Raw genomic sequence first — 26,733 nt, 5'->3', positions numbered from 1 at the left:
GGAGACATCAAGGAAAAGGTCCCCTGTGGGAAGAAAGCCCAAGTAAGGACCTTCTCTGAAGGCGAAAAGCTGCTTTCCAGTTACAGCAACAAAGCCCCATCAAAAAGAGGAAGATTTAGGAGACAAATCCATGCTTTCAGGCCAGGAGAGTGAACCAGCCAGCCATTTCTGCCAACTAATATATTTCCCGAATTAATGTTTTAGGCAGACTAGCCACTTAATGTTCCCCCCCACCCCAAGCTTTGTTGAGATGTGATGGAGATATAATATTGTATCAATTTCAGCTATACAGTGTAGTTACCTTATATATGTAAATATTGGGAAATGATTACAATAAGGTTAACAGATCATCACCTCACACAGTTGCAATTCTGTGTGTGTGTGTGTGTGTGTGTGTGTGTGTGTGGTGAGAACTTTGAAAATCTCTCTTAGCAACCTTCAGATAGACAACCCAGTGTTGTTAGCTGTAGTCCCCATGCTGGACCTTGCATCTAGCCACTTAGTGTTTATACAGGAATGGTTTTTGACTCAACTCTCCTGGCTACTCAAACGGCCCTGGTACAAGACAGATCTGTGAGATGTGCTACTCAGAGTTGGGTCAGCATTTGAACGCCTGAACGGAAAAATGCCAGAGCGCTATAAGAAGTAGGAAAATATGGAAAGCGTGCAAAAATGCGAATCTAACTTCTGCTTTCTGTTTTTAACCTATGTATTTCTTGGTATGAATCATGACAAAGACTGAAAATAGAGAGGCAGGTTAAGTTGGTTTGTTAACCACTTAATGAAACACTTGTAGGAACTACAGGTGTCTGAAGGTTAGAGCCCAAATCTGATGGAAGGGGGATGAGAACCCATGAAAAAGCAGCGAGAGGAAGAAGGCAGTGTTTAATCAAGTGCTAAGTCCATTGCCATGCTCTGCGGGTGCTGGAGCAGGAGAGATGAGAGTGAGGGGCAGTGGTGTGGAAGGACTCGGTCACACCCTGAAAGAGGGCTCGCTGGTCCAAGAGAGAGATGACAATTCCTGGTGACATTTGTCCAATTTTCCTCACTCTTCCTTGCTGGCAGGACACATTTCAGATTTTTACCCACTTCTCCAGATTATTTAGAACATTTAAAACACTGGGCACAAACTACATATTGTTTATATTTTCTATTATCTCATGCCTATTAATTCCTCAAGAATAGGAATATTTGGTACTTGTGCTATACACACTGTATCTAGATCATGTCATAGTGGACATATGGCATAAAATATGGGTGTAACGTCAGTGTCATCTGTGCGTGCCCAAGGTTTGAGGTAAGGAACCCATGGGTAAAAGACACTTAGATAGAGTTGGGAGAGCCTGGGACTAGGTCCAGAGATGGTAACATTCTGCTGCAGAAATTTACTTTCTAGAAAAAATAGAGGAAGATCTAACCACATCTTCCATACCTAATTAACCATTCTCAGGCACCTCAAATGTGTGGCAACTTAAATATCTGCAAGACCCTTATTCCTTCTGGTCTATAAGCCCAAAGTATAGGTTATATTCAGGACTAAAACTCCACAAGCAAACCTATCTCCACACAGATTATTTCAGGTCAACCCACCCACTTGATCATTTTGCTTAGTAGGTCTAAACTTGGCACTGAAACAGAGTTGGAGTTTTATGTCAGCATTCTTGTTGAACAAAGTAATTTTTTCTGGTGTGAACAAAGCTTCCACAGATACATCAGCAATACTCTGTGACCTGAAAGACATAAATGGAAACAGATAGGTTACTGCCAAGTGCACATGTTATAACCTTTACTTAGAGGACCCAGGGCCAGCATTATCAAATTATTCTCTGCATGATCTAAGCACTTGGGCAGTATTTCATATTTGAAAGCTCTAAAATGGCAGGTAAGAATAAGGTCTTCTGTGGTTGTGACCGCACTGCCAGCCCAATCCACATTTAATATTTTTTGTTTGTTTGTTTGATGCATGCATAAGTGCAGGATGTGAGTCTGCAACCTCTTTGCAAATAAAGTCAAAGTCACGGTCCCTGTTGCCTATTCCCAACCACAAACGGTGATGTTTGCTCTTCCACAAAGGAAGGGAAGAGAGCAGGTGGCAAGGTGGGAGTGGCGTGGCTGATGACCAAGGAGCGAGCATGGCCGTGGCCGAGGAGCATGGCCGTGGCCGAGGAGCATGGCTGTGGCTGTCTCCCTGTTGCCTCCCTTAATGGCTGGCAGCAATTCTTTGATGTGTGACATAGGACCATGATGGTGACAACTAGTCTGATATCAGAAAATGGCTGGGGAGTCTCTCAGGCAGGGCGCTAAAGACTTCAGACTCTGGCACAGCCCTTGAGATATCTAAAAATCTCTCACATACACATGGCCTCATTTGCCCCTATAACACTCCTGTGAAATAGAATATTGTCTCCCTTTTATTAATGAAAAAGTCTGAAACAAACAAAAAACATTTAGTAACTTATCAATTTACTGAGTAATAGCTAGCATGTGAGGAGTTAGAGCTCATGATCTCCTAGTTCCTCTGCCAGTAAAATTTTGTACTTCAGCATAATGACCCTGTGTGCACACGCTCCGTTATTTACAGAGCAGCCAGTAATGTAATTAGTAATTTCACTGTTCTGAGAAGTACCGCAAGAAGATGCAGAAGACATTTTCTCTTTCATCTCAGGTACCATCTGAAGGACTTGAGTCAACTGAAAAATTGTTTCATCAGTTAATCATGTACCTGTAAGGCCCCCTAATAAGCAGCCATAAAACATCTAACAACAAGTACACCACGTCCTCAAACCTACAAGATCTAAAATGTCTAAGTGAATGTTTTCTGTAAGTCAATCTCTTTAAGACAATCTTTTATCCCAGTGGAGATGGTGGCATTGATTGAAATGATTTTGTAAACTTGTTTTTTTTTTTTTTATTCTCAGGAAGTTACCCAGAAAATCTAGTCTCAGCACCTTATAGGAATGGGACCACAAAATGGCAAGAATCTAGCTTGACTGATCACCTCAATAAATTGACCTGACTCCATGTGTCTTGACTTTTTGAAGAATCAAATCCACCTTTAAATAAAAAAGTTTGGCCATCACTGGCAACATTAACAGGGAGTATCGGGGCATCTGGCTGGCTCAGTCAGTGGAGCATGTGACTCTTGACCTTGGGGTTGTGGGTTCGAAACCCTTGATGGGTATAGAAATTATTTAAAATCTTTTTTAAAAAAGAGAGTGTCATAGTATAATAATTACATAGGCTATGAAGGATGAAGCCTACCAAGATGGCTAGAGGGTGATGTTCCCTGGAAGGTATTTTTTAAAAAATTTATAAGAAATCATAAGTCCTGTGACTATGTTATCACACCTTGTATTTTTCTAATGGCATGCTACTCTTAACTGACTTTATTCAGTAAATATATTTTTTTAATGTGTCAGTCTTAAGTATGATCTGTGCATTGTTTTCCTCCCAGGTGAAGTTTTCATTAAAATGATGCACTCAAAACAATGCACTTCATTTTTTAAAAGCACATGTGAAATATTGTAGTCTATGTAATGTTGTTCGGTTCTTGAAGTATTTGGACATTTAAAACACAGTTTTCAACAGAGACAAATGAAATATATTTGGGGGGGACTCTTGATCGAATGCTCAATTTCTTTCTGATTCCAGTCCCTGGCCAACCCAATATATTTATATTTGTCCTTGAATCACACAGCTCTTGAATCCCCTATTGCTCCTCCCTGCTCCTCAACTCCTACTGAGGTCAGTGAGAGGTCAGCTAAACCTAAATAATGGCTTCTTGTTTATGACTAATAATTTCAAAAGTTACTTCATAACCACATGAGAAGTTATACTTCACTTGTGTGGTCTGAGTGTTCAGTATTTTTAGAGCATTCTCATGAGGCTTCCTTTCTGTGAGCTGAGGTAAGGTTATTTGGAAGATAATATTCAGAAATATCTTGGATACCATTTCAAAGGCTCTGTCTTTTCTATGTCCTTTATCTGCTCACCATATAGAGAAGAGGAACTTGACAGCAATGTTAAATAAATATTTTTCTTCCCCCACAAGGAAAAACACATTTCTTCCTTTGACACATAAACTATGACACATAATTGTCCTGGAGTCTTCTAGAATGCATGTGGCATTTCCACAATTTCAGCACAGCTATCTGCTCTACTTAACAGGTCATTTTTTTAGTTAGCTAGTTTGTGTCTGGCTCTCAGCTGACTCACCAGAGCTGAACGACTTGCCCAAAGGCACCAACAGACACATCGGTGATAGAATCCCCATTTAAGTCACCATAACCATCCAAAGATCTCCCAAAGTACTGGAGCTGGCTCCTAAAGGCTCCATCGGATCCCAAGATTTTCTGAAAGAGCAAGTTTGACATGAAAGTATAATGTGTAACAACTGAAATAGGGGGGGAAAAAAAAGGAACTTCTATACTGCACTGTTAGATTTTCTATATAGCCACTTCAAGTTGTTTTATTCTCCACAAAATCCCATTGATTTTTCAATCACAGCTTTTCTCATCTGTTTATCATGCTTGCAGCCACATTAAAGAAACAGCATGAATCTTTAAACATAAGATCACAAAGCAGCAGATCACTGGGCTGAGCAGGATTTAAAGCGAGCTCAGGTATGATTGCTCTCCTAGACCACGTCTTTTAGGACTTCCCTGGAAAGTTGCCTGATCAATGAGGCCCCCTTGGTCACCCTTTAAACTACCTAATAACTCCCATTCCTTAACATTTAAAAAATTTTTTAAATGCCTTATCATTTATTATGATCTGGAACACTTTATCTCACTTACCTTATTTTCCCCTCTGTCTCCTCCACAAAAAATGTAAGATCCACAAAGAGCAGAATTTTATCTGTCCTGTTCTTTTAAGATTTTATTTATTTATTTGACAAAGATCGAGAGAGAACACAAGTAGGCAGAGAGGCAGGCAGAGGGAGAGAGAGAGGGAGAAGCAGGCTCCCTGCTGAGGAAGGAGCCTGACTCAGGGCTCGATCCCAGAACCCTGGGATTATGACCTGAGCTGAAGGCAGCCGCTTAACCGCTGTCACCCACCCAGGCACCCCACCTGTCCTGTTCTTTACAGTATCTCCAGACCCAGGACAGTGCTTGACACAGAGTAGGAGGCTCACTAAATGTTTAATTTGTTCATTTTAATGAACAAATGCAGTTCTAAAATAAGTGGGATGGATCAGATTGTCTGCATGGTACTCTGTCACTCTAACATGATGATACTCACAAGTGAATGCATCACTATGGAACTCCATGGATTACCTGAGAATATCTAATGCGAATGGTGCTCTCGTGACCGTTGTAGATGTACACAGCTCCAGAGTTCTGATTTTCCAAAGGTGAACCAACTATTACATCGTTAAAGCCATCCATGTTGATATCTGAAAGAGCTGCAATCGCTGAACCAAACCGAGCATTTTCAACACCCTCAGGGCCTTCAAGAAATTGGTGCCAATTCAAAACGCCCTTGCAAAGGGGAAGAGAGGGATGATTAAAGCAAACCTTCCAACTTTTACCATTAAAATTCACAGCAAATGATGCCCAAACCAATTTTTAAATTGTTAAAAAGCAGGCAGGATTTCAAACCTAGATTTCAAAATTCTCTATGATGAGAATTATAAATGAGAATTCTAGCAAGTAAGCTCATAGGATGTGTGCTCATAAACCAAAGTGAAAGGACCAAATTCCCTACTGTGGCTGCACAACCTACATAACACTGCCCATATCTTTGCCTCTTTTCCCCCCTTAATATTAGAATCTTTACCTGTTTCTGAAACTTTTAAAATTTGCTGATGAAAATCTAGTATCTTGCATAAAATTAAGATGGAGACACAACAAAAAACACAGTATCTTATTTTAGACCTTTTCTTAAAAATTACTGAACAGTGGCATAATTATAATGGGACAGGAAGTAGAAAATGAGACCATTAGGTTCCAGTTCAAGATGGTAACCCTGAACTCACCCCCCTTCCCTGGAACCCATCAAATTACACCTATTAATAGAACAATTCCTCCTGAAAAACAACACAAAACAAAAAGACAAAAAACAACCGAGGGCTGACTGAACAGCTACTGAACAACCAAAGATAGAGAAAATGGCAAAAGAACACAAAGAGAGGCAGAGACACAGTAACAAAGGGAAACTGATGCCGTGGGGATGCAGAGTATGGTGAGGGCAGGCACAAATTCCTCTGTCCTTGGGCACAGAAAATAAGCCATAGTTTAAAAGAGCAATTAGCATCTGAAAGAGACAACACTAGAACTCTGCCACATTGTGGAGGAGCTGCACGCTAAGCTCTCCAAGTCAGAGGGACTGGAAAATGATGGTTTACATTATTACCATTCCACCTTAAAACCTCGGGCAGAACAGGGTCTGATCAGCAGATGGGCAGGTCTGGTTGTCTCTGTGAGCTCTCAACCTCACTGACCTCAACAAGCCCACGGTCCTCAAGCCCACACCAGTCTCAGTGGTGTGGTGCTGGGACACAGAAAAAAAGCCACAGTTTAAAAGGGCCAAGGAGCGGTGGGAACACTCTCTCCCCCTCCACCTTTAAGGCCCAGACTGGAGCAAGGGTCCAAACACAATCACCAGTGGATTTAGATGCCATAACATACAGGTCCCAACCCTATAAATGGTAGGGTTCAGTCATCAGAGGGGGCTTGCAACATCAGCAAGCCCAGGGTCCATAAGCCCATACCAGCCTCTGTGGTGCCAGGGCACAGAAAATAAGCTGTGGAATTTTAGTTCTTTTTTTTTAATTTTTTAATTAAAACAAGTTTTTATTTTTAAATTAAAAACTTTTATTTCCTCCTTTTCTTTCAAATTTTATTATTTTCTTTTTTCTGCAAAAAGCCACAGTTTAAATAACTAGCATATACAGCCACAGCTCCAGCCACCAGAAAAGTCACCAAGCACACACAGTCTGCAAAGGGACACCAACCTTCAAGTTTAGGAGCAGTAGCTGTTCTGCCTAATCCACAGAAACAAACACAGAAAGTCAAGCAAAATGTGGAGACAGAGGAATTTGCTCCAAAAGAAAGGGGGAAAAAAAAACCCTCAGAAAAACAACTAAATGAAACAGAGATAAGCAACATGCCTGGTAAAGAATTTAATAATTGTGAAGATAACTGGGCTGGAGAAAAAAGTGGAAGATCTTAGTGAGACTTTCAATAAAGATATAGAAAATATTAAAAAGAACCAATCAGAGTTGAAGAACACAATAACTGAAATAACAGGGAATTAACAGTAGATTAGAGGATGCAGAAGAACATACCAGCAACCTGGATGACAGGGTAATGGAGAACAACACAAGCTGAACAGCAAAAAGAGAAAAGAATAATAAAAAAAAAAAGATAGATTAAGAGATCTCATGGATGACAAAGTGAACAAATATTTGCATTCTAGGGGTCCCAGAAAAAGAGAGGAAGGTGTAGAAAACTTATTTGAAGAAATAATTGAAAACTTCCCTAATCTAGGGAAGGAAATAGACATCCAAGTCCAATAAGCACAGAGAGTTCCAAACAAGATGAACCCAAGGAGGTCCACACAATGGCACATAACTAAAATGTCAAAGGTTAAAGATAAAGAGAGAATCTTAAAAGCAGCAAGAAAGGAACAAAAAGTTACTTAGAAAGGAAAATCTATAAGGCTATCAGCTGATTTTTCTGCAGAAACTTTGAGTATATATCCTGCTACTTTCTTCTGGCTTGCAAAGTGCTGAAAGGAAAACAAAACAAAACAAAACAAAACAAAACATACAGCCAAGAATACTCTACCAGACAAGATTATCATCCAGATTTGAAGGAGAGATGAAGAGTTTCCTGGACAAATGAAAGATAAAGGAGTTCATCACCACTAAAGCAGCCTTACAAGAAAAAATAAAGGGACTTCTTTAAGTGGAAAAGAAATGGCCATAATTAGAGATAAGAAAATTATGAATAAAAGATGTAAAATATGACAACATACACATAAAATGTAGAGAAGGGAGTAAAAAGGGAAGAAAAGGGGAAAAAGAAAAAGCCCCCCCCCCCACCTTTGGAATGCCTTTGAACTTAAATGACCATCAAATTAATATAGACTGCTCTTTACTTGGAATGTTCTATGTGAACTTCATGGTAACCACAAGCACAAAACCTATGATAGACACACAAAAAAGAAAGAGAAAGAAAGCTAAATATAACACTATAGAAACTCATCAGTCACAAAGAAGAAGGAAAAGGAATAAAACAACCAGAAAACAAATTTTTAAAATGGCAAAAAGTATCAATAATCACTTTACATGTAAATGGCCTAAATGCTCCAACCAAAAGACATAGGGTGACAGTAGATAAAAAAACAAGACCCATCTATATGCTGCCTACAAGAAACTCACACCTCAGACCTAAAGACATATACAGACTGAAAGTGAAGGGATGGAGAAAGATATACCATGCAAATGGAAGTGAAAAAAAGCTGGGGTAGCAATACTTATATCAGACAAAATAGACTTTAAAACAAAGACTGTAACAACAATTATTACATAATGACAAAAGGATCAATCCAACAAGAGGATATAACCATTATAAATATCTATACACTCAACACTGGAGCACCTAAATACATAAAGCAAACATAAATGGACATAAAGAGAGAAATTCATGGTAATACAATAATAGTAGGGGACTTTAACACCCCACTTCTGTCTGGACCATCCAGACAGAAAAATCAATAAGGAAACAATGTTTTTGACCATCTTTGGACCAGATGGACATAACAGATATATATGGAACATTCTATCCCAAAACAGAATACTCATTCTTTTCAAGCACACATGGAACATTCTCCAGAATAGATCACTACCAGGCCATAAAACAAGCCTCAATAAATTTAAGAAGATTGAAATCATACCATGCATCTTTTCTGATCACAACAGTACGAAACTAAAAATAAGTCACAAGAAAAAAGGAAAAACACAAACATATGGAGACTACACACCATGATACTGAACAACCAATAGGTTAATGAAGCAATCAAAGAAGAAATAAAATACATGGAGATGAATGCAAATGAAAACACACGGTCCGAAATCTTTGGGTTGCAGCAAAAGCGGTTCTAAGAGAGAAGTATACAGTATACAGTGATACAGGCCTACCTCAAGAAATAAGAAAAAGCTCAAACAATCAAAACTTACACCTAAAGGAACTAGAGAAAGAAGAACAAACAAAACCAAAGCAAACAATAAAGATCAGAGCAGAAATAAAAGACCTAGAAACAACAACAAAAAAGAAAAAAAAAGAAAAAAAAATCAGTGAAACGGAGTTGGTTCTTTGAAAAGGTAAACAAAATTGACAAACCCTTAGCCACATTCATCAAGGAAAAAAAAGGACCCAAATTAAAAAAAAAAAGAAATCAGAAATGAGAAGAGCTGATACCACAGAAATACAAAGGATTGTAAGTGAATACTATAAAAAATTATATACCAACAAATGGGACAACTTAGATGAAATGGTTAAATTCCTAGAAACATACACTCTTCCAAAACTGAACCAGGGAGAAATAGAACATCTGAATAGACCAATTACAAGTGACAAAACTGAATGGCAATCAAAAAAATATCCAAAAAGAAAAGAAAAGAAAAAGTCCAGGACCAGATGGATTCACAGGGGAATTCTACCAGATACTTAAGGAGTAATACCTATTCTCCTCAAACTATTTCAAACAACAGAAGAGGAAGGGAAGCTTCCAAATACATTCTATGAGGCCAGTATTACCCTGATACCAAAAGCAGGCAAAGACACCACAAAAATAAAACTATAGGCCCGGGGAGGCAGAGCAAGATGGCAGAGGAGTAGGAGACCTGGCTTTCATCTGGTCCCAGGAATTCAGCTTGGATAGGGATCAAACCATTCTGAACACCAATGAACTCAACAGGAGATCGAAGAAAAGAATAGCAACAACTCTCTGAACAGAAAAGTGACCACTTTCTGGAAGGTAGGACGTGCAGAGAAGTGAATCTGAGGGGATATTCGGGAGGATAGACGGCGGGGGAGGGGGCCTCCATCAGCCACTACCGGCAAGTGATAGAGCAGCGGGGCACAAAATCAAAACTTTTAGAAGTCTGCTCCGCTGAGGGAAGTCACTCCAGCGGCTAAGCGGGGGGTGGAAACTTCGCTGGGAAAGTGTGGTCTCAGGACCCTTGGGGTCACAGAAAGACAGGGGGTGCCTGAGTGCAGCAGAGCTCCCCCAGGTATCAGAGCAGGGAAGCCGGCTGCAAAGACGGAGCAGAGGAGTGGGCTCTCCAGCTCGGGGTTGCCATAAACCGTGATCCGCAGCACAGTTGGGCCACTGCTCCTCCCGCAGGGACCCAACAAGCAGCAGATCCGGGGAGACTCCCCTTCCTCCCCAGGGAGGAGCAGCATGGGAGCGCACTACAGGGATCTGCTGGGTTTGGAGACTCCATACGGGCCGGGTGCCAGAGATAGAAACGTTTGGTCACAGGCCGGGTGAGCACGGAGTATGGCCGGAGACCGGGGAGACGGGAGTGATTGACTGCTTTTCTCTGGGGGCTCACTGAGGAGTGGGGCCCTGAGTTCTCGGCTCCTCCGGGTCGGAGATTGGGAGGCTGCCATTTTCATTCTCGTCTTCCAAAGCTGTACGGAAAGCTTGCAGGGAACAAAAGCTCCCGAGAGTAAACCTAAGCAGATTACTTAGCCCGACTCAGTAAGGGCAGGGCAATTCCGCCTCCAGCAAAGACATTTGGGAACTGCGACAACAGGCCCCTCCCCCAGAAGAACAGCCAGCCAAGACCAAGTTTACCGATCAGCGAGAATGGCAGAACTCCAGCGCTAGGGGAATACAGCACATAGAATTCATGCCTTTTTACCATGATTCTTTAGTCTTTCAAAGTTAATTTTTTTTAATTGTCTTTTTAAAAAATTTTTCTTTCTCCCTTTTTCAACCAACATCTTATCAATCCCTTTTTTAAAAAAATATTTTTTATTTTTCATTTTTAGAGTCATATTCTCTCCCTTCATAGTAGTTACCCTAATTTTTGGTATGTGTATATATATATATATATATATATATATATATATATATATATATATATATGAGTTGTTCTCTCTTTAAAATTTTGAGATACAGTTTCTTCTAACAGATCAAAATGTACCCTAAATCTCTAGTGTGTGGCTTTGTTCTAGTCTCCTGCCTGATCACATTCTCTCCCCCCCTTTTTTTTTAACCTTCTTCTTTCTTTTTTCAACCAACTTCTTATCTAATCAATTCCTTTTATAAAATCTCCTATAAGTTTCATCTTCACAGTCATATTCCATTCCTTCATTGTATTAACCTTTATTTTTGTACATATATAAGTTTTTCTTTCTTTAAAATTTTGGGAGGCATTTTCTTCTAATAGACCAAAATATGCCCAGAATCTAGTGTGTGGTACTGATCTATGCACCAGCCTGATCATATTTGATCATATTCTGTTTTTTTTTGTTTTGTTTTTGTTTGTTATTATCTTTTCTTTTCTTTCTTCCTTTTTCTTTTTTCTTTCTTTCCCTTTCTTTCCCCCCGGTTTCAGGTCTTTTCTGATTTGTTTAGTGTATATTTTCTGGGGCGTTGTTACCCTGTTAGCATTTTGTTCTCTCATTCATCTATTCTCCTCTGGACAAAATGACAAGACAGAAAAAATCACCTCAACAAAAAGAACAAGAGGCAGTACTGACTGCCAGGGACCTAATCAATACGGACATTAGTAAGATGTCAGAACTAGAGTTCAGAATGATGATTTTAAAGATACTAGCTGGGCTTGAAAAAAGCATGGAAGTTATTAGAGAAACCCTTTCTGGAGAAATAAAAGAGCTAAAATCTAACCAAGTTGAAATCAAAAAGGCTATTAATGAGGTGCAATAAAAAAAATGGAGGCTCTAACTGCTAGGATAAATGAGGCAGAAGAGAGAATTAGTGATATAGAAGACCATATGATAGAAAATAAAGAAGCTGAGAAAAAGAGAGATAAACAACTACTGGATCACGAGGGCAGAATTCGAGAGATAAGCAATACCATAAGATGAAACAACATTAGAATAATTGGGATCCCAGAAGAAGAAGAAAGAGAGAGAGGGGCAGAAGGTATATTGGAGCAAATTATAGCAGAGAACTTCCCTAATTTGGGGAAGGACACAGGCATCAAAATCCAGGAGGCACAGAGAACCCCTCTCAAAAATCAATAAAAATAGGTCAACACCCCGACATCTAATAGTAAAATTCACAAGTCTCAGAGACAAAGAAAATCCTGAAAGCAGCTCGGGACAAGAGATATGTAACCTACAATGGTGGAAACATTAGATTGGCAACAGACCTATCCACAGAGACCTGGCAGGCCAGAAAGGACTGGCATGATATATTCAGAGCACTAAATGAGAAAAATATGCAGCCAAGAATACTAGATCCAGCTAGGCTGTCACTGAAAATAGGAGGAAAGGTAAAAAAGCTTCCAGGACAAACAAAAACTAAAGGAATTTGCAAACACGAAACCAGCCCTACAAGAAATATTGAAAGGGGTCCTCTAAGCAAAGAGAGAGCCTAAAAGCAACATAGACCAAAAGGAACACAGACAATATACAGTAACAGTCACCTTACAGGCAATACAATGGCACTAAATTCATATCTTTCAGTAGTTACCGTGAATGTAAATGGGCTAAATGCCCCAATCAAAAGACACAGGCTATCATATTGGATAAAAAAACAAGACCCATTCATATGCTGTCTGCAAGAGACTCATTTTAGAACCAAAGACACCCCCGGAGTGAAAGTGAAGGGGTGGAAAACCCATTTACCATGCTAATGGACACCAAAAGAAAGCTAGGGTGGCAATCCTTATATCAGACAAATTAGATTTTAAACCAAAGACTGTAATAAGAGATGAGGAAGGACACTATATCATACTTAAAGGATCTATCCAACAAGAAGGTCTAACAATTGTAAATATCTATGCCCCTAACATGGGAGCAGCCAATTATATAAGCCAATTAATAACAAAAGCAAAGAAACACATCGAGAACAATACAATAATAGTGGGGGACTTTAACAACCCCCTCACTGAAATAGACACATCATCTAAGCAAAAGATCAACAAGGACATAAAGACTTTAAATGACACACTGGACCAAATGGACTTCACAGATATATTCAGAACATTCCATCCCAAAGCAACAGAATACACATTCTTCTCTAATGCCCATGGAACATTCTCCAGAATAGATCACATCCTGGGTCACAAATCAGGTCTCCACCAGTACCCAAAGACTGGGATCGTTCCCTGCATATTTTCAGACCACAATGCCTTGAAACTAGAACTCAATCACAAGAGGAAAGTCGGAAAGAACTCAAATACATGGAGGCTAACGAGCATCCTACTAAAGAATGAATGGGTCAACCAGGAAATTAAAGAAGAATTAAAAAAATTCATGAAAATAATGAAAATGAAAACACAACTGTTCAAAATCTTTGGGATAGAGCAAAGGCAGTCCTAAGAGGAAAGTATATAGCAATACAAGCCTTTCTCAAGAAACAAGAAAGGTCTCAAATACACAACCTAACCCTACACCTAAAGGAGCTGGAGAAAGAACAGCAACTAAAGCCTAAACCCAGCAGGAGAAGAGAAATAATAAAGATCAGAGCAGAAATCAATGAAATAGAAACCAAAGAAGAGTAGAATAGATCAACGAAACTAGGAGCTGGTTCTTTGAAAGAATTAACAAGATGGATAAAGCCCTGGCAGACTTATCAAAAAGAAAAGAAAAGGACCCAAATAAATAAAATCATGAATGAAAGAGGAGAGATCACAGCCAACACCAAAGAAATACAAACAATTATAAGAACATATTATGAGCAACTCTATGCCAGCAAATTAGATAATCTGGAAGAAATGGATGCATTCCTAGAGATGTATCAACTACCAAAACTGAACCAGGAAGAAAAAGAAAACCTGAACAGACCTATAACCACTAAGGAAATTGAAGCAGTCATCAAAAATCTCCCAACAAACAAAAGCCCAGGGCCAGATGGTTTCCCAGGGGAATTCTACCAAACATTTAGAGAAGAATTAATACCTATTCTTCTGAAACTGTTCCAAAAAATAGAAATTGAAGGAAAACTTCCAAACTCATTTTATGAGGCCACCATTATCTTGATCCCCAAACCAAAGACCCCATCAAAAAGGAGAATTACAGACCAATATCCTTGATGAACATGGATGCAAAAATGCTCACCAAAATATTAGCCAATAGGATCCAACAGTACATTAAAAGGATTATTCACCACGACCAAGTGGGATTTATTCCTGGCTGCAAGGTTGGTTCAACATCCACAAATCAATCAATGTGATACAATACATTAATAAAAGAAAGAACAAGAACCATATGATCCTCTCAATAGATGCAGAAAAAGCATTTGACAAAGCACAGCATCCTTTCTTGATCAAAACTCTTCAGAGTATAGGGATAGAGGGTACATACCTCAGTATCATAAAAGCCATCTATGAAAAACCCACAGCGAATATCATTCTCAATGGGGAAAAACTGAGAGCTTTCCCCCTAAGGTCAGGAACATGGCAGGGATGTCCACTATCACCACTGCTATTCAACATAGTATTAGAAGTCCTAGCCACAGCAATCAGACAACAAAAAGAAATAAAAGGCATCCAAATCAGCAAAGAAGAAGTCAAACTCTCACTCTTTGAAGATGATATGATACTTTATGTGGAAAACCCAAAAGACTCCACCCCAAAACTGCTAGAACTCATACAGGAATTCTGTAAAATGGCAGGATATAAAATCAATGCACAGAAATCAGTGGCATTCCTATACACCAACAACAAGACAGAAGAAAGAGAAATTAAGGAGTCTATTCCATTTACAATTGCACCCAAAAGCATAAGGTACCTCGGAATAAATCTAACCAAAGAGGCAAAGAATCTGTACTCAGAAAACTATAAAATACTCATGAAAGAAATTGGGGAAGACACAAAGAAATGGAAAAAAGTTCCATGCTCATGGATTGGAAGAACAAATATTGTGAAGATGTCAATGCTACCTAGAGCAATCTACTCATTCAATGCAATCTCCATCAAAATACCCTCCACTTTTTTCAAAGAAATGGAACAAACAATCCTAAAATTTGTATGGAAACAGAAAAGACCTCGAATAGCCAGAGGAATGTTGAAAAAGAAAAGCAAAGCCGGTGGCATCACAATTCTGGACTTCAAGCTCCATTACAAAGCTGTAATCATCAAGACAGTATGGTACTGGCACAAAAACAGACACATAGATCAATGGAACAGAATAGAGAGCCCAGAAATGGACCCTCAACTCTATGGTCAACTCATCTTCGACAAAGCAGGAAAGAATGTCCAATGGAAAAAAGACAGTCTCTTCAACAAATGGTGTTGGGGAAATTGGACAGCCACATGCAGAAGAATGAAACTGGACCACTTCCTTACACCACACACAAAAATAGACTCAAACTGGTTGAAAGACCTAAATGTGAGACAGGAGTCCATTAAAATCCTAAAGGAGAACACAGGCAGCAACCTCTTCAACCTCAGCCACAGCAACTTCTTCCTAGAAACATCACCAAAGGCAAGGGAAACAAGGGCAAAAATGAACTATTGGGACCTCATCAAGATAAAAAGCTTTTGCACAGCAAAAGAAACAGTCAACAGAACCAAAAGACAACTAACAGAATGGGAGAAGATATTTGCAAATGACATATCAGAGAAAGGGCTAGTATGCAAAACCTATAAAGAACTTATCAAACTCAACACCCAAAGAACAAATGATCCAATTAAGAAATGGGCAGAAGACATGAACAGACATTTTTCCAAAGAAGATATCCAAATGGCCAACAGACACATGAAAAAGTGCTCAACATCGCTCGGCATCAGGGAAATCCATATCAAAACCTTAATGAGACGTCACCTCACACCAGTCAGAATGGCTAAAATTAACAAGTCAGGAAATGACAGATGTTGGCAAGGATGCAGAGAAAGGGGAACCCTCCTACACTGTTGGTGGGAATGCAAGCTGGTGCAGCCACTCTGGAAAACAGTATAGAGGTTCTTCAAAAAGTTGAAAATAGAGCTACCATATGATCCAGCAATTGCACTACTTGGTATTTATCCCGAAGATACAAATGTAGGGATTCGAAGGGGTACATGCACCCCGATGTTTATAGCAGCAATGTCCACAATAGTCAAACTGGAAAGAGCCAAGATGTCCATCGACAGATGAACGGATAAAGAAGAGGTGGTATATATATACAATGGAATATTATGCAGCCATCAAAAGGAATGAAATCTTGCCATTTGCAACGACGTGGATGGAACTGGAGAGTGTTATGCTGAGCGAAATGAGTCAATCAGAAAAACATGTATCATATGATCTCACTGATATGAGGAATTCTTAATCTCAGGAAACAAAGTGAGGGTTGCTGGAGTGGTGGGGGGTGGGAGGGATGGGGTGGCTGGGTGATAGACATTGGGGAGGGTATGTGCTATGGTGAGCACTGTGAATTATGCAAGATCGTTGAATCACAGATCTGTATCTCTGAAACAAATAATACAGTATATATTAAAAAAAAAAAAGATGAAGATAGCAAGAGGGGAAGAATGAAGGGGGGGAAATCAGAGGAGGAGATGAACCATGAGAGACGATGGACTCTGAGAAACAAACTGAGGGTTCTAGAGGGGAGGGGGTTGGGAGGATGGGTTAACCTGGTGATGGGTATTAAAGACGGCACGTTCTGCATGGAGCACTGGGTGTTATACATAAACAATGAATCATGGAACACTACATCAAAAACTAAGGATGTAATGTGTGGTGATTAACATAATAATACAAAAATAAATAAAATATAAAAAATAAAACACAGCCAATGCCAATTAAAACTAAGAAAACAAAAACAAAAACAAAACTATAGGCCCATATCCCTGATGAACATAGATACAAAAATCCTCCACAAAAAATATTAGCAAATTGCATACAATAATATGTTAAAACAATCATTCCTCATAATCAGGTAGGATTTATTCCAGGGACCGAAGAATGCTTCAATATTTGCAAATCAATCAATGTCCTACACCACACCAACAAAATGAAGGGTAAAAATCATGATCATCTTAATAGATGCAGAAAAAGCATGTGACAAGATTCAACCTCAATTTATGATAAAAACTCTCAACAAAGTGGGGGTAGATGGAATATACCTCAACATGATAAAGGCCATATATGAAAAACCCACAGCTGACATCATACTCAATGGTGAAAAACAGAGCTTTCCCTCTGAGCTCAGGAATAGGATAAGGATGTTCACTCATCATTTTTATTCTACATAATACTGCAAGTCCTAGCCACAGCAATCAGACACAAAGAGGAAATAAGAGGCATCCATGTTGGTAAAGAAGAAATTAAACTGTCATGATTTACAGACAACATGATACTGTATATATACTATATATAGAAAAATCCTGAAGACTACACCAAAAACTTACTGGGAGTAATAAACAAATTTAGTAAGGTGGCAGGATACAAAATTAATACCCAGAAACCAGTAGCATTTCTATACTCTAACAATGACGTTGCAAGAGAAATGTAAAAAACAGAACAACAAGAACAACAAAAAAACCCAACACCATTTACCACTGTGCCAAAAATAAAATATCTAGGAATAAACTTAACCAAATAGGTGAAAGACCTGTACTCCGAACAGTATAAAACACCGATGAAAGAAACTGAAGATGACACAATTGAAGATGGACTAGAATATTGTTAAAATGTCCATATTGCCCAAAGCAATTTACAGATTCAATGCAATCTCTGTCAAAATACCAACAGTGTTTTTCACAAAACCAGAACAAATACTAAAACTTGCACAAAACTACAGAAGACCCTTAATAGCCAAAGCAATCTTAAGAATGAAGCTGGATATATCACAGCTCCAGGTTTTAAGCTATACTACAAAGCTGTAGTAATCAAAACACTGTGGTACTGGCACAAAAACAGACACATAGATCAAAGGAATAGAGACTCCAGAAATAAACCCATGATTATATGGTCAGTTGATCTATGATAAAGGAGGCAAGAATATACAATGGGGAGAAGACAGTCTTTTAAATTAATAGTGCTGGGATTACTGGACAGCTACATGCTATAGAATGAAACTAGACCACTTTCTAACATGAAACACAAAAATAAACTCAAAATGGACTAAAGACATATATATGAGACCTGAAACCATAAAAATCCTATAAGAGGACACAGGCAGTAATTTCTCTGACATCAGCAATAGCAACATTTTTCTAGCTAGGTCTCCTGAGGCAAGGAAAACAAAAGCAAAAATAAACTATTGAGACTACACCAAAGTAAAAGGCTTCTGCACAGGGCACCTGGGTGGCTCAGTGGTTAAGTATCTGCCTTTGGCTTAGGTCATGATCCCAGGGTTCTAGGATCAAGACTTGCTTCGGGCTCCCTGCTAAGTGGGGAGCCTGCTTCTCCCTCTGCCCCTTTCCCCTACTTGTGCTCGCTCTCAAATAAAATCTTAAAAAAATAAAAGTAAAAGGCTTCTGCACAGCAAAGGTTTGAAACCACTGACAAAACAAAAAGACAACCTACTGAATGGGAGAAGATACTTACAAATGATAGAGCCAATAAGGGGTTAATATTCAAAATATATGAAGAACTTATACCACACCAAAAAACCAAACAATCCAATTAAAAAAATGGACAGAGGACCTGAATAGACATTTTTCCAAAGAAAACATACAGATGGCCGACACATGGAAAGATGCTCAACATCACTCATCAGAGAAATACAAATCAAAACCACAATGAGATATCACCTGACAACAATTAGAATGGTTAAAATCAAAATGACAAGAAATAGCAAGTGTTGGCAAGGATGTGGAGAAAAAGGAATCCTTGTGCACTGTTGGTAGGAATGTAAATTGGTATAGCCACTGTGGAAAACAATGCAGGTTCCTCAAAAAATTAAATATAGAAATACCATATGATCCAATAATTTCACTATTGGGTATTTACGCAAAGAAAGCAAAAACACTAATTTGAAAAGATATATGCACCCCTGTGTTTATTGCAGCATTATTTACAATAGCCAAGATATGGGGACAACCTGAGTGTCCATCAATAGACAAATGGATAAGGAAAATTTGTACACACACACACAAATATTACACAACTATAAAAAAGGAGGAGATTGTGCCATTTGAGATAACATAGAACTAGAGGGTATTATGCAAAATGAAATAGGTCAGTCAGAGAAAGAAATATTGCATGATTCCACTCATAAGTGGAATCTAAAAAAAAAAAAAAAAAAAAAACCGAAGCAAATGAATAAACAAAAAGCAGAAGCAGACCTATAAATACAGAGAACAAACTGGTGGTTGCCAGAGCCAGTGGGGGGAGGGGGGCTAGAGTGTCAGGCAAAATAGGTGAAGGGGAGAGGGAGATACAGGCTTCCAGTTGTGTCATGAGTAAGTCACAGGAATAAAAAAAAAAAAATTACAGCATAAGAAATACTGTGAATGAATTGATGATGTAAAGGGACAGATGGTAGCTATAATTGTGAATGAACATAGCATGATGTATAAACTTGTCAAATCACCTTGTTGTATACCTGAAACTAATGTAACATTGTGTGTCAACTATACTAAAAAAAAAAAAAATAGAGACTGTTAATGTCACATTATAAAAAATAATTCTGCCCAAAGACTTTTTGTTTTTTTTTTTTTCTTCTAGATTTTGAAATCAGGAATGGAAATATTTTATGACTTCACAAGAAAGCGATGCTTCTCAACCATGAAACTAGGTCAGTGTTGATTCTTCTCTATAATAATTTTACGGAAATCACTTTGTAACTGAGATTGACAAATTATTAGGAGATCTTCTCATCTTCAACAACTAATGATAATTCAGAATATTTGAGAAGTAACAAACATTTAAGAAACTAGGGATTTGTTAAATTTTTAAACAAGTATTTATGCCCCTTCCTTACTGAATACTCAATTATACATTCTTTATATGCTTTAGAATTTTTTTAAGTTGGGGGGAAGAGAGAGAGAGAGAGAGAGAGAGAGAGAGAGAGAGAGAGAACACACTGAGTAGGGGGTGGGAGAGGGAGACGGAGACTCTTAAGTAGGCTCCATGCTCAGTGAGGAGCCAGACTCAAGGCTCTATCTCATGACCCTGAGATCATGACTTGAGCCAAAATCAAGAGTTGGATGCCCAACAAACTGAGTCACCCAAGCACCCCTGCTTTAGAATTGTTCTAATTGCTCCTGTTTGAGAGCTAATTTTTGCATTCATTTAAATAAATAAGGTAGGACAAACTATCACAACAGCAAAACATAATATTTACTATATTAATCAGCTACCCTTTTTTTCCCACCCTTTCTCCAGTTTTCTAGGTCAACTTGTGTCTTTAATTTTGGTTTTCTTTTCAGCTCCGAGTTCATTATACTATGGATGTGGATTTAAAGAGCTCAGTCTAGTTAGAGGCTGCTAAGTTTTAGGTGCAAGGACTAAAATTTCCAAGAGCTGCATATAACTGTTATATTAAACAACAGAATTTCCTGACAAACTAATGTAAAAAACATCCAGGATTAAACAAAAATGTGCAAAGTGCCTGGTACAATTTGTCCTTTTCACTGTAAAATGTTAATAAGATAGTTTGTTCTGTTATTATGATCTCTTTACAGTGAAGAAGAATAATTGAAGGAGGTACTTGGGAAATACACAGATGTTTGTATGTGCATGCATTTCAAAAATGACAATACTTTGGATATATGTATCTTATATATTCAAAGACCTTTCATAGAAAACGGCAGTGCAATAAACTCTTTCTCTGAAGGTTATGCTTTTTAATGTGATTTTAAAAATTATAAATAATGGTTATATCCTCAAAATGATGAAATATAAACCATACTACATATGAAAATCATTCAATAATTCTTTATTCTGCAAAAATGCAGATTGACTTTTATTTACCAATACCGAAGTAAATTAAACTAAGTCAGTTTAATAATTTTTCTTACCCTTGTGATGGTAAACAGGTAGACTCTTCCTTCCTCTTTCTTTAAGTCGTTCATGTACATTGGTGCACCCACCAAGAGCACATCTGTAATGGTGTCTTTATTCACATCGACGGAACACAGCACACTCCCAAAATAGGAGCCGATCTGGAATGAGAAAGCATATTAACCTTAGGAGTCCTAGGACTCCTATACTCCTAATGTTACACTGAACTTTCATTTACTCATTCAACAAACAAAAGTCGAGTGGAACTGTCCGTGGCATGATATTGGATGGGAGGGAAGTTCTCAGATGGAGTGGGACCGAGGACCAGGTGGAGATCCAGTGAAGGAAGAGAGGTTGGCCATCTGAATGTTCAGTGCATGCCTACGTGACTACCTCTGCAGGATTCAGAAACGGATAAGAAAGCATTTGTTCTAGGGGCACCTGGGTGGCTCAGTCGTTAAGCGTCTGCCTTTGGCTCAGGTCAAGATCCCGGTGTCCTGGGATCGAGCCCCGCATCAGGCTCCCTGCTCAGCGGGAAGCCTGCTTCTCCCTCTCCCACTCCCCCTGCTTGTGTTCCTGCCCTTGCTATCTCTCTCTCTGTCAAATAAATAAATAAAATCTTAAAAAAAAAAAAAAAGAAAGCATTCGTTCTAGAACACGGTCATCGTTTTTCTCAAAATAAAAGCACCCTTCTTTAAAGTAGTAAAGAGGAGAGAAAAATATGTGACCATAGCTGGTTTGTGGTCAGGGAAGTCAAAGACTCATGTCTTCTTACTCCTGGAAAATCCATAGAGACAGGAGCATCACACTTAATCCTGGAGAAGGGAAATATAAATGGTTGGTTTCTGACTCAAGGAAGGAAAATTTCTGTTGGTTGTCAGAGATCAGGGTTGCCCGTTTCAAATATGTGCCAAGCCCATGGGCCAAAACTGCTTAGTAAGGAAATAGGAATCTGTCAGCTGGCCTCTGCTCCAGCAGGCCACGACTGGGAGTCATCAGCGGTTCTGACTACCAAACGGTCATGCTGAGGAGAAAGCGGTAGAAAAGAGAGTTGCTTTAATTTTAGAAACCTCAAAGCCACAGGACACCTAGACAGGCCCAGACGTAGTAGCTCAGTCCTGACAATGCTGTACTGCTCTCGTCATTTTTCCTCTAGATCATTGGCTCTTAGTAGGAGCTTGCCAACAGAGCCATGTTCGGTGCCTGTCATTAGGATCAAATAAGACCCGGGTGTTATCAATCTGGGGGAGTCAAAACCTTGCAGTTGGATATAACCAAACAGCATAGGCTTTGAGGCCGCACAGGACAGGGTTTTAATGACAACTCAACCCCATGAAAGCTATTTGACCTTAGGAAAGTAAACTCTCAGTAACCTGTTAGAAGAGGATGGTAGATCTCAGTGTTGTGAGGATTTAAGGAATATATATATTTTTTAAATTTTATTTAAGTTCAATTAACATAGTGTTATTAGTTTCAGAGGTGGAGGTCAGTGATTCATCCAGTTGCATATAACACCCAGTGCTCATGACATCACGTGCCCTCCTTTATGCCCATCACCCAGTTATTGATTTAAGGAATATTCAAGTAAATACAGATTACAGAACCAGCTACAGGTCGGTACTCAATAAATGCTAGTTCCCATTTCTATCAACTCCCACTCCTCCTCTGCCCCAGTCGTCCCTACAATTTCACCTGCTACACCATGGCATTTACCTGGTCACCTCGGTGAGCCTGAATAACTGTGACATTGCCATTCTCATTAACACTGTAGAGCACGATCTGGCCGGTATAATTTGCCCGAGGAGCACCAGCAACAAAATGGAGGTCTTTTTCAGTAGAAATCGCAGCCACAGAGTAACCTAGGAGAGAAGAGGTTGCAGAGTAGGGACTATTGAAATGCTCAGCCAGATAGGCTCGAAAAGTTAGTAGAGATGACCAGAGGTCCTTTTTCGTTGCACGGTGGGGGGTGGGGGAGTGTGTTAGAAGGTGGAGAATGGTCAGTAGTGTATCCTCCAGACTGAGAAGGTATTTTAATGCTGAAACACAAAGCAAGCCGCTCCGTATTGTTTACAGGTTTTTTTTTTTTTTTTTTTCGGTGTAACTTACTGACAAGGGCAATCCAGCAGGCAGGCAGGCAGGCACAGACAGACGGACAATCCAAGACACTATGCAACTCCTCTCCACCCCTACTCAGAGCTTCATCTCCAGCTTTTATGGAGCAACAGACATGGTGGTGAGGTCACAGGGTCGTTAGCTAAAGTGGGGGCACCCGCACCAAAGGGCTCGCTCTTCGTTAGCTGAAGTGGTAGAATCTGTGTGCTGGAGAGGAGCTCAACGCAGAAGGCCAAGGAGGGAGTCGCTGTGGTCAGCACTCCTTCCCGGGGGAGGCACAGTTCCCAGTGTCCCCGGGCGCATCACTGCGGGCTCATCTTCCTTTTCCTAAGATGAACTGCTCCTGCCCTGTGACGGAAGCACTGCCCTGCAGAGGCAGGACACCTACCTATAAACCAGGCCCTAGATTCGGGGTTGTCCCATCAGCCGCTCATGAGCTTGGCACTGAACAAGTATTTCTTGAATGGATAATTACATGAATTTAAAAGGTAATGTCACGCAGTGTAAAGAACATAGGCTTTGGAATCAGACCGTCCCAGGTTCGAATTCTGGATTTGCCACTTACTAAGTTATTTACCTTTGGGAAAGGTATTAACCTCTTGGGCTCTCAAAGTAAAATGGGGATAATAATACTTTCTTCAAAGGGTTGTTGGAAGGATTTTTTTTTTCTTAAGTAGGTTCCACACCCAGCTTGGGGCCCAATGCAGGGCTTGAACTCATGACCCTGAGATCAAGACCTGAACTGAGATCAAGAGTCAGACACTCAACCAACTGAGGCATCTAGGCGTCCCTGGAAAGATTAAAATGTTTATGTAGATAGATTTGCCAGCTCAGGAACTGTCCCATAGTAGGTGCTCAAAATCCGTGGCTGCTTATTATAGGAATAAAAAGACTAAGAACTCTAAAGTAATATAAGACTACCACTTACTATATTGGCTTTTAGGAACTATTTCCATTTTAGAGAAGCACAATCACAGCTGCTTGAACAGCCAGAAGAGATCAGCAAGTGTAATACGGTGTGTCATTAAAGTTTTAGGATAAGGCCCGATTTGCAAAGAGGCAACATAAACATGTGCAATAAATATAATAATTAGATGACACTTCAAGGGCTTTGCTGAACAGATCCCGAGATTCGGCAAGGGGCTCGTTTTAAAAAAGGGAACTTAAATTTGCTGAGTCAAATGCTGCTATGCCTTACCTAAATACGAACTGTGATTTTTATCTTGCAGAATTTGGTCAAAGGCTTGGTTAGGAAAGATCAAATGTCCATGAGATGTCTGCTGGACAACAGTCCCGCTCCAGGCATAAGCTCCTACTGCACCCAGCATCAGAATATCCTGAAATAATTGAAAAATGAAGATCATGAGCACAAACTACCTTTAAAGCACAAGAATGCAGCGTATGCAAAACATTGAAATAAATGGCCTAGATTTAAGGAGAAAATGATGAAGTAAAACGTATATGAATGTATGCTGATATATGTCCACATTGTTTTACTATATTTTGTGCTGGAAAACCAGCCTTCCCCCAGGCCATGTTACCGTGATACATTCTGTAGATAAATCTCTACCACCCTACAGGAGGAGCACATAGCCAGCTTCCAATTTCCATTCAAAGGTGTACATGGACAAATGCCAAACAGTTGTGAGCCTCCTGTCCCACATACTCATGAGTAAAGCTCAGGGTGGGATGTGAGGCATGCCTGAGAAGTAGGAAGTGCGGCTGGCAGAGGAGGAGAGGTGGGGCCCTGCTGCTATCCAGCCACATCCTCTTGGGAGGCTCTCTTCTGACCTATTCTATTTTCCAATGTTCTTCCTCTTTCCTCTTGACTCCTTCTCAAATGTTCCTCCATCATCTATATCCTAGTCCATCTATTGGAAGATAGCAGAGCTACAAAAGGTTACCATAGGGTGACATTCTATCTACTTGGAGAACAGCCATGGGTCAGCACAGCACCAGGAGAGGCTGGTACACAAACCAGGACAGGATGCTCTGGACTGACTCAAAATCCAACCAGGATCGTCAAAGCTGAAAGTCATCGTAGAGGGCAAGGTTTGTCAGGATGGGATTTATTATTTTTAAGTTTTTGATCTTAGATCTCAGAAAACATCAAAGATATGGATTTTGGATTGAAAAATATAAGCCATTAAAAATAGAGCAAAAAGGAAAATGTGTCCCATTTTGAGGACAAGAGACCATGAAATTGCGTGAATGCCTGTCATAAATTTGGGACTCCACATCAGGGTGCAGGAAGGGACTTCAGGACATGTACAAAAACCTCAGGAAGTTGTGTGCGATATTTCTGAGGGAAAAACCCATAACTTTTACGAGCATTCCTAACGATTGGTGATCCAGACAAAGTCAGCACCTTTACTTCTAGAGCAAAAAACCAAGCCATTCCTGGTCCGTCCTTCTGGCAATCAAGTCCTCTGAGTTCATACTGTTCCCTAAGCTTTTCCAGTGTTGCCCATTCTGTGTCCCCCTGCTGCTCCACTGGGACCCTGAGCAGAGTTGGAACCAGAACCTGTGGAAGTGGATGTTTATGAGAAGGAAGAACACATTTTCTGAGCTAAGAAAGCTTTCCATCTCACATGTTTCCTAACTTCTCACTTTTTTCAACTATCTTCTGTCTCTGCTTGTTGAAAAGAGATACTTGGCACCTCAGAATTCAAGAGTGGCAGTGATGACAAGAGTTTGTGTTTTGTGTTTCGTTTTTTTAAAGATTTATTTATTTATTTGAGTGAGGGAGTGTGTATGCATGAGCTGGGGGAGGGGGAGAGAGAGAGAGAGAGAATCTCAAGCAGACATGCCACTGAGCATGGGGTGGGCTCACTCCTAAGACCCTGGGATCATGACCTGAGCTAAAATCAGGAGTCACTTAACGAACTGAGCCACCCAGGTGCCCCAAGAGTTTGTGTTTTTAAATAAACTTTTCCAGTAGTTAATTGATTTAAAGGAAATTCCTGCAACGATAATCCCTTGAGTTAATATAGTGCCTGTCCTTGGAGTACTCATATACTTTCTTGCATATTACCATTTTTTCCATAAAAAATCCCCGTGAAACAGGGAAGGGAAGGCGTTATTATCCTTCATCTTTTAGATGACAAATCAGCAGCACAAAGAAACTGAATGACTATGACTGGGAATCAGAACTGTTAATCACTAGATGGCTGTTTTTTCCATTCTATATATAAGGCTACTGTGCCCCAAAGTGTTCAGCCAAATGACAGCATGGCCGGAAGTTATCTGATATACACACGTTCTGAGGAGAGTAATCTGCGCTGATTCCCACTTGTGACATTTCCATCTGGAAGTTGTCTCCTCCTTGAACAGTACCTGGGAGATGGTAATTTCAAGAATTATATCACTGTCAGTTTTTAAATCAAATTTTCAAACACACATGCATGTGCATACACACACGAACACATGTGCACATGCACATATATGGACACACACACACACATACCCCCACAGTGTTCTGATGTTCGCTCAAAAATATAGAGCTGGAAAATTCTGGGAGGGAGAAATCACTAAG

General features: G+C 39.7%; 1 protein-coding gene across 1 annotated transcript in view; it reads right to left on the bottom strand.

Moving 5' to 3' along the window:
* The window catches only part of ITGA2 (integrin subunit alpha 2), a 108,844-nt gene that overhangs the window by 25,382 nt on the left and 56,729 nt on the right, over positions 1–26,733 (bottom strand). The window contains exons 10-16 of the mRNA XM_036114461.2: positions 26,458–26,534; positions 24,397–24,535; positions 22,800–22,945; positions 21,104–21,247; positions 5,277–5,480; positions 4,216–4,352; positions 1,591–1,730 (exon numbers count right to left, since the gene is read on the bottom strand). Of these exons, the coding sequence (XP_035970354.2) occupies positions 1,591–1,730; positions 4,216–4,352; positions 5,277–5,480; positions 21,104–21,247; positions 22,800–22,945; positions 24,397–24,535; positions 26,458–26,534 (987 nt within the window). The remainder of the gene's footprint in view (positions 1–1,590; positions 1,731–4,215; positions 4,353–5,276; positions 5,481–21,103; positions 21,248–22,799; positions 22,946–24,396; positions 24,536–26,457; positions 26,535–26,733) is intronic.

The sequence above is a fragment of the Halichoerus grypus genome, chromosome 2 (genome assembly GCF_964656455.1).
Source record: "Halichoerus grypus chromosome 2, mHalGry1.hap1.1, whole genome shotgun sequence".
Classification (NCBI taxonomy): domain Eukaryota; kingdom Metazoa; phylum Chordata; class Mammalia; order Carnivora; family Phocidae; genus Halichoerus; species Halichoerus grypus.
Note: the sequence above shows the minus strand (reverse complement) of the source record. Positions and strands in the feature narration are given on the sequence as shown.